The sequence below is a fragment of the Plecotus auritus genome, assembly GCF_963455305.1.
Source record: "Plecotus auritus genome assembly, chromosome: 3".
Lineage (NCBI taxonomy): Eukaryota > Metazoa > Chordata > Mammalia > Chiroptera > Vespertilionidae > Plecotus > Plecotus auritus.
This window is the reverse complement of record NC_137772.1, coordinates 170179932-170189120: the sequence shown is the minus strand read 5'-3', so window position 1 is coordinate 170189120 and position 9189 is coordinate 170179932. Positions and strand designations below refer to the sequence as shown.

General features: G+C 46.9%; 1 protein-coding gene across 1 annotated transcript; it reads left to right on the top strand.

Moving 5' to 3' along the window:
- Nucleotides 1-4770: 4770 nt before the first annotated feature.
- Nucleotides 4771-8604, top strand: COQ10A (coenzyme Q10A). Its single transcript, XM_080659789.1, has 5 exons — nucleotides 4771-5118; nucleotides 5680-5826; nucleotides 6582-6774; nucleotides 7000-7101; nucleotides 7796-8604. Exons 1-5 carry the CDS (start codon nucleotides 4985-4987, stop codon nucleotides 7961-7963), a joined length of 744 nt encoding a protein of 247 aa, XP_080515915.1. The 5' UTR covers nucleotides 4771-4984; the 3' UTR covers nucleotides 7964-8604.
- Nucleotides 8605-9189: the final 585 nt, after the last annotated feature.

Below are 9189 nucleotides of genomic sequence, written 5' to 3'. Positions count from 1 at the left end.
CACTGGTACCAGTGCTTTTTCCCCGGAGAGGAACTGGGAGACAGGGAGTGAAAAATAAGAGGAAAACGTATCTATCACTATATACTTTTAAAATACATTTTTATTGTTTTACCATATTGGGAATAAAATGTATAATATTATGTAAACCTTACCTCTCCCAGGAAGTCTTCCCTGTTAACAGGTTCTTTCCCTTTTGTTAGGTCTTCTTAACACTTACTTTACCCTGTAGCACTCACATTTAAATTGCACACCTTTGTTGTTCATTTCACCTTCAGTCTTTGACATACAAGTGCCCAATAGTTTAGAATGGATTTTACATTCCTTGTGAACTAGTCTTGCTTTCAACACAAGACTTCACATTGTTTGTTTGTTTTTCTATGAAAAAGGGATTTTGAGCTCTCTGAAGGCAACAGTAGACATTAAATTACTCTTCATAGCTCTAGCAGAGCAACACTTGGGAACAGGCATGTAATATTTGATGATGAAGCCCCAGCTGGTTTGCTCAGTGGATAGAGCGTTGGCCTGCGAACTGAGGGGTCCCAGGTTTGATTCTGGCCAAGGGCAAGTGCCTGGGTTGTGGGCTCGATCCCCAGTGGGGGGCGTGCAGGAGGCAGCCGATAAATGATTCTCATCATTGATGTTTCTATCTCTCTCTCCCTCTCCTTTCCTCTCTGAAATCAATAAAAATATATTTAAAAAAAATAATAATTGATGATGATTATGACGATGATGAAGATGAGGCTGGAAAAGTAGAAGCTGACAGTAGCTGGAGATGAGATGGATATGGGTGTTGGGACATGCTGACTTGGCTGTTGGGTTTGAGGGATCTTCCAGGAAGGGCTAAGCTAGGATATGGCCCAGAGGATGGGGAGGAGGGGACTATGGGGCCTGTATGGCCTGAAATAGCTCTCGGTAACCTGAGGAATTGGCAGTCAGGAGTTGAACTGGAGTCACGTGCCTGGTTCTGGCTCTAAAGTGGAGGTGAACAAGGGAGGTTGCCAGCCAGGTTCGTTGGGCAACTGGAAGGAGGAGGAGGGGCGAGAAGAGTTATTTTTAATATTATTCAGAGCACAGAAAGAGGATTTCCCAATAGGGAAAAGAGGAATATGATGTAGGTAACACAGATACTTCCAGGGCTGGAGGAGATGCACAGGGCGGGGGAGAAGGAGGCCAGAGGTGGTGGCAAAGCCCTCTAATGTGGACAGTTCTACTGGATTCAGCTACTGGATTTATATCTGGATGAATCTAGGCAGATGCCTGCCTCTCTTTAGGACTGTTTTCATTCTTCTAACAACTGTTGATTGAAAACTCACCTTTGAGTACAGCACTGTACTAACTGGTTTGGAGACAGAAACTTAGAAGTAATGGTGTCTATTTTGGTGGAGCCTAAAACTTAGTAGAAGAACACACATATACACATGAAACAACTAGTGAATATAGGATACATGCTACTTTGACATGACATTAATATTGAGGGATGGGTTCAATCAGGAGGGTCTTCCTGGAGGAGATGTGCTTTGAGCCAGTATTTGAAGGAAGTTATCAATGCAGAACAATGGAGAAATGGCAGGAACTTGGCTGTTCCAAGTACAGGAAATTAACTAAGAAAAGTTTAAAAGACAGTAATTAGCTAATCTAATTAGTAGGGAACAACAAGCAAATTGACTTGGCAGGCCTATTGTACCTTGGGGATTGTGCAGCAAAGTACAATATAACAAGGTACAATATAACATTATGACCTCGATGGTAATGAGGTCACAGTTCAGTCATGTATCCCAGTCAATTTCTGTCTGTTATCTGGCCAGATCCTTCCTTCTCACTTGAAGCAGCTGTCTCGCATGTGTAAACCCTTAGTCAGAGGGCGTGGGACTAGACAAAGTGGGGTTGGAAATGTTGTAGGCAGTTAAACAGACATAAGCAGAGCAAGGACAGGGGACCAGGTACAGAAGTTCACCAAGATGGAAAGCCCCAGGTGCCTAGCAACCAACAATCAACTGTAGGGTGGGACCTGCACACTGGGTGACTTTTCCTCCTCTAGCATATAGCTCGCTGGTCATGTGTTTGGACCCCCTGACCTTTCCTCCCTAAAGTTAACATCTGTGCCTCAGTTATATTTCAACTCCTGGCCCAGGTAAGTAACAAAACCAGCTGCATTGGCCAAAACCGGTTTGGCTCAGTGGATAGACCATCGGCCTACGGACTGAAAGGTCCCGGGTTCGATTCCAGTCAAGGGCATGTACCTGGGTTGCGGGCACATCCTCAGTGGGAGGTGTGCAGGAGGCAGCTGATCGATGTTTCTCTCTCATCAATGTTTCTAGCTCTCTATCCCTCTCCCTTCCTCTCTGTGAAATATCAATAAAATGTATTAAAAAAAAAAAAAAAAAAAAAACACAGCTGAATAATGACCCCTGCCCTGGTGCCAGCCAATCAATCAGTGGAGACCACAATGCTGAATGGACACACCTGGAAAGCTACTGAATATTCAATTAAGATCTTTCTCTGGGACCGCCCCTAAAATCTCTGCCCTTAAAACCCTTAGGACAGAGGATCCTCCATGCTTTTCCTCCCAGGAGTAAGCCCGTGCCTTCCCCCTATACCTTCCACCAGGCACCATTAGCTTCCTCACTCTGAAGCTCCAGGGGCCCTTCCTTTACCTCTAGAACTTGTTTCCAAAGCCCATATCTTCTAGGAATTACTTCTTCTACCTCTGTAATCTACCCAATAAACATTCTCTTACAGTTTGGGTCTGGATTCCGAATTCTTTCCTAGCCAGAACCCAAGTACTGAGGTTGCTAAACCCAGGTTTGATCTGACCCCATTGGTCAGACACCTGGTGCCAATTCCCACCGCCTACAACAGAAAGAGTCACATGCCCACAGGGTGTGACTCCAGAATACCATCTCTGAACTGGAGGAGGTACTGTATCCTGCTGGTTGGAGTGGAGGTAACAAGGGAAAAAGAAGATATGTTAGCAAAGAAAAAGAAGTGAGATCACTCCCAAACTTGGGGCTATATATATATATATATATATATATATAAAATATGGATTAAAACACCTTCCTTACAAAATGTTAACTAAGCCAGGGTTCAAAGAGAGGAGTCCTGCTCAATGAATTCCATATAAAATGGGCTCAAACTTTAAATCAGTCCAGATTCAGTGGAAAGCCCAAAATAAATGTCAATCTCAAGTGGGGGGGGAGGAGTTGGAGGGTTTAAATCTGTTTCCAGGCCTCTGTTTCTGGGCAAGATTTCTCTTTTCCACACGAATTAGATCTAAAAGGCAACCCAGCCTTTAATTATTTTACCTGCTCCCCCACCTCACCCCACCCACATAATTCTCATATAAAGCTTTCCTGAATGTGAAGAGCTTGACTAAAGATTTAGAAAGAAAGCAGAGGAGGGGCTTGCAACGTAGTAGTATAAATATCTTTAATTGTAACAGCAGGTGCCACCATTATTTTGTTGTTGTTAATCCTCACCCGAGGATATTTTATTTTAATATATTTTATTGATTTTAGAGAAGAAGGAAGAGGGAGAGAAAGATAGAAACATCAATGATGAGAGAGAATCATTAATCGGCTACCTCCTGCACACCCCCTACTGGGGACTAAGCCCGCAACCCAGGCATGTGCCCTTGGCCGGAATCAAACCTGGGACTCTTCAGTCCGCAGGCTGACGCTCTATCCATTGAGCCAAACCAGCTAGGGTGAGGATATTTTTTTCCATTGATTTTTAGAGAGTGGAAGGGAGGAATGGGAGGAGGGAGAGAGAGAGGGAAAGAGAGAGGGGGAAAGAGAGAGAGAGAGAGAGAGAGAGAGAGAGAGAGAGAGAAATATGATTGCCTCCCGCACTCGCCCTGGCTAGGCTGGGAATCAAATTCACGACCCTCCCTTTGGTGCATGGGGCCCACGCTCTAACCACTTAACACCGGCCAGAGCAGGCACCACTATTCTTTTTATTTTTTAAAATATATTTTTATTGATTTCAGAGAGAAGGGAGAGGGAGAGAGAGATAGAAACATCAATGATGAGAGAGAGAATCATCAATTGGCTGCCTCCTGCAAATCCCACACTGGGAATTGAGCCTGCAACCCTGGGCATATGCCCTGACAGGGAATGGAACTGTGACCTCCCGGTTCATAGGTTGTTATTCAACCTCTGAGCCATGCCAGCCGGGTGCTCTTCCCACTTTTATCATGAGCATTTTCCCCCTTGTATCAGGATGGAAAGCTGTACAGTGACATTTCATGGCCTGGATTCCTCCTGCCCATGAGGTCTCACCTTTCATCAAATGCATATTTTTTCCAGATAAAGATGGTTCTCTCCCCTAGAAGTAAGTCTGATTCTTTCCCCCTCGACTTCTTTGAATAAATATTAAAGGAGAAAACTATGTAAACACTTTGCCCAGAGCTTGGAACATTCATTTCCTTTATCAAAGGTTTTAAGCACAGTACTAAGAACTGTAGCGACTACAAAGATGAATAGAATTTATGGAACTAACTATACACAAGGTGGCACATGATAAAGGCTCTAAGAGATCAACAGGTATGTGCTGTTGACACGCGCACGAATTCATCGTGGTGCTTCCGTGTCGGGGGTGGGGGGGTGGGGGGCGGGTGACCGCAAAAGACTGGCCCAGTCGTTTGCACCACTTTGCACCACGGGACCATGTCTGCAGCGTCTCACACACACTCCGGTGCCTTCTTGCCGGAACTACATCTCCCGACAAGCCGCGTTGTCTCCTTGCTTCCTCCCTCTCCTGTCCCGAGCCATGGCAACCGCGTGACGTGAGGGTACAGGGAGCTGCAGCAGCAGCGGTCGCGGCTTCAGTTCTAGCTCACCCCGCTGCCCGGGCGGGAGCAAGGCGAGAGGAGCCGCTGCTCCGCGCCACCCCCGCGATCCCTGAACCTGCCGGGCGTCCGCTTCCTCTGGAGTGAGGAGGGCGCTGCGGCTGTCAGAGCCGAGGGCTAGGGAGGGTCGCGCGCATGGCCTCGGCGGGCGCGCGGCGGCTCCCTGTCGGGACGCGCGCGGCGGCCCAGCGCTGCTGCGGCCTCCCGCTCCGCCCGGGCGCGCGCCCGGCCCCGCCCCCGGGCCCTCCGCGACCTCCGGGACCAATGAGGTGAGAGGGAGGCGTGGGCGGCCGCACGGGAGGAGAGGGGGTCGCTCAGGACCCCGAAGTTCCGCGGTGGAGGACTGCAACCCAGGGATGCTAGCGCGGCGCAGGGAGGCAGCGGCCACACCCTGGGGTCCAATGTGCAGCTTTGGGGAGCACATTTGCAAGTTATTCAGGAGGGGAAGTGCCCGGGGTGGGTGCCCAACCAGTTCTTGCCCCTCGCGGAGTCTGTGCTCGCGGATGCCCTGGCAGCCACGGGCTTGGCGAAGCCCGGGAGCCCAGGAAGTTTCGCAGCTTTCAACAGTAGCATAGCCCGCAGTCAGAGGCAACTGGCAGTTCGCACGCACCCTGCTTTCTCCCGGCTCCTCCCGCGGCACTGTCCTCGGCCGCCCTCGACCTTTTGCACTCGTGACTGTCTGGCCAGGGAGCCTGGCGGGCTGCAGCAGGTGCTGGGGGAAAAGTTGACTGGACGACCTTCCTCTGGGATGTGTCCTCTTCCCCTTCCCCTGGGAATGGTTGAACACAAAAGAAACCTGACGTTTGTCTCTCCTTTCCTTTCGCGCTTAGATTTCTGATTTCCTGCAGCCTCCTCTTACCCAGGACTGCCCAAGTCTTGGCGGCTGAGGGTGGCTTACCTCCCAGCCGTTCCTTCATGGGCTTTGCTGCCTCCTTCACCAACAAGAGAAAGGCTTACTCCGAGCGTAGGATCATGGGGTGAGCATCCTCCCCAGTCCAGCATCCCTCCACATTCCCTTCCCCTACAAACAAGTAACTATGTCCAGGTTAGAATGTTAGGGTAGCAAGATCCATCCCTGTCCATCTTTGATCCTTTATCCTCTCCAGCCAGCCTTCCAACCTTAATTTCCCCCCTTCTTCTTGATTGCCCTGCATGTACATTATGTGAAATGTGCCTAGAATTGGACAGTATCATAAGACAACAGGGTATTATTTCTCTGCCGACCTGAGTTTATGTGTTCTGGGCACAATATAAAATAGCTAACACTTACTGAGCACTTGCTCATGCTAGCATTTAGGCTGCTTAGGTGTTTTACATCGATTTTTCTCACTTGATCCTTTCAACAAACCTATGAATTAGGTACTGTTATTAACTATGATTTGCAGGTGAGAAAGTTGAAGCACAGATAATGTACCAAGGGCTACATTAAGTTGTAGAGCTGGGATTTGAGTCCTTGTATGATTGACAACCTCTATTCTTCCTAGACGATCCCTCTTAAGATAAAAATAGATATTAAAAGCAAAAGCATTATCTAAACTGTAAAACATAAGGTAACATTAACATCATGGAAATTTGTACACTTGCTTTTGGGAGATCATTCATTCAGGCTTATTTGGGATCTCTAGTTCCTGAACGTGCATGGTTAGTGGGCAAAGGTACTGGGGGGTGTGCACCTCGGGCAAGGAGAAGCCTGAACCAGCGGGCAGTTCCTTGGCCTGATTCCTTTCCCTAGGTACTCCATGCAGGAGATGTTCGAGGTGGTTTCCAATGTCCAGGAGTACTGCGAGTTTGTGCCATGGTGTAAGAAGTCTTTGGTGGTATCCAGCCGTAAAGGTCACCTGAAGGCCCAGTTGGAGGTTGGCTTTCCACCTGTCATGGAACGTTATACCTCTGCTGTTTCCACGGTCAAACCTCACATGGTTAAGGTGAGGTCTGTCTGGGACAGATTGCTCAGGAAGTTTTTTGTGTTCTCTAGCATTTTTATATTCAAGGGCTATTTTGGCTTTCTTGTAATAATTTTATCTCCATGTCTCAAATGCTTCCCTAATATTAGAAGGAAAATGACTTTCAATTCCTTCTTATAGTCTCCTATACTTATTATAGATTTTATTCATTGTATGATATTTAACTACCTGACTGCCCTATTCTAGGCTGTTTGCACTGATGGCAAGCTCTTCAATCACTTAGAGACCATTTGGCGATTCAGTCCTGGTATTCCTGCCTACCCCCGAACTTGCACTGTGGACTTTTCGGTGAGTCAGGAGCCTGTATGACACAGGGTATGGGGCCAGAGCTGAGGTACTCCGACAGTTATTTTTAAAAAACTTTTGATTTTTTGGAGAGACTGATTTGTTGTTCCACTTATGTATGCATTCATTGATTGCTTGTATGTGCCTTGACCAGATGGAGATTGAACCCGCAACCTTGGCATATTGGGACAATGCTCTAACCAATTGAGCTACCTGGCCAGGGCTACGTGACAGTTACTTTTTTTTTTGTTTTAAATATATTTTTATTGATTTCAGAGAGAAAGGAAGTGGGAGAGAGAGATAGAAACATCAGTGATGAGAGAGAATCATTGATTGGCCACCTCCTGCATACCTCACAGGATGGAGCCTACAATCTGGACATATGCCCTGAACGGGAATTGAACTGTGACCTCCTGGTTCATAAGTTGATGCTCAACCACTGATCTATGCCGGCTGGGCATGACAGTTATTCTTTATGCATAGCTAGCACTTGGGACTTCCCAAGTCAATGACACTTTCCACAGATCTGACCTTTTATCCTACTTGGAACATTGTGCTCAGTCCTAAGTTAGGGCATTTGAGGGGCTCTAAGGAACTGGTGGGGGAGGGGAAGAAAAGGCACTGAATAAGTATCCTTGCATTTGGCCAGGGACTATCCAACATGATCTTGAAGTTTCTGTCTCTTACCCATTCCCAGATTTCCTTTGAATTTCGTTCTCTGCTGCACTCCCAGCTGGCCTCCATGTTTTTTGATGAGGTTGTCAAAAAGAATGTTGCTGCCTTCGAGCGCCGGGCAGCCACCAAGTTTGGTCCAGAAACAGCCATACCCCGTGAACTGATGTTCCATGAGGTGCACCACAGTTGAGGCAAAAGATTGTTCCTTAGCTTCTCCTTTACTCTCCCTCTCCACCCAATTCTTTTATTTATTTCAATTGACTCCTGCCCCAATCTGAGATAAGAGTCTGTGTTTATAATACTGTTTTCCCTCTCAGTTATCCAGAAAGTGGGCTCTAAGCTGGCTGGAAATGCTGGGGGAAAGAAAAGGCAAGGGGTATGGAAGGGACACATGCTAAGAAACGGCAGGCTCATCTTGAGAGCCCTATAAGCCTGATGCCTGCAGCCTTCTCACATTATAATTAGGACTGTGTGGTTATCCCTGAGCCCTGTCAAGGTACCTTAGTGTCTGACCAGGGAAAATAGCAACTTTTCTTAAGGATTGAATAAACTGAGCTTTTTCCTCTACACAGAGGAACTGGATGGTCAATTATTTTTGCTTGCTTGAAATGCCTCAGGGGATGCTAGAGCTCTGGCCACAGCTTAAAATCACATCACCTCACTTCTAAGAATATTTCCATGCTAGTGGAGAGCCTGGGGCTTTCTTATCATCAGTGCCTGGGGTGAGGGGAAAAAAAAGCACTGAACAGTTATACTCTTGGGATGTACCGTATTCTTCCACTTGGCCTGAGTTTTTATAAAATTTCAATAAATTAATTGTGACAATGTGAATTTGGCTTTTTAAATGATTTATTTATTGACTTGAGAGAGACAGACATTGACTTGTTACTACACCCATTTATGCATTCATTGGTTGTTTCCTGTATGTGCCCTTGACCAGAGATCGAACCTGCAACTTTGGCATATTGGGACAACACTCTAACCAACTAAGCTACCTTGCCAGGGCTTGGCTTTCTGGTATTGTTTCTTGAGAGAATACTATAGATACAGCAGAGTAGAAGAAAGTCATGGCTTCCTTCCTAGGGGAATGAAGGTGTAAGGCCTCTTGAACATAGTGTCCTTGCTAACTATAGTAGTACATTCTACAAGCCAGGACCTAGTACCCACTCCCTTGCCTATTAATAGACTTTTTCAGAAGGTCAGTTGCAGCAGGAGTCTCAGGATAGAACGATCTGGTCTCAGACCTCCCATATAACTGATGCATGCCCTCAGGACCACCTCTTTTTATGGGAGGCTGCAAAGAAGAATAGGCATTCCATGAAGTACCAGAGCACTCTCGTGGTTCACACCCTGAGCTAGCTGTCCCATTCCTATTTGTCCTTGGCATAGTTTGTTCCTTTCACCTAGTGGGCTGGA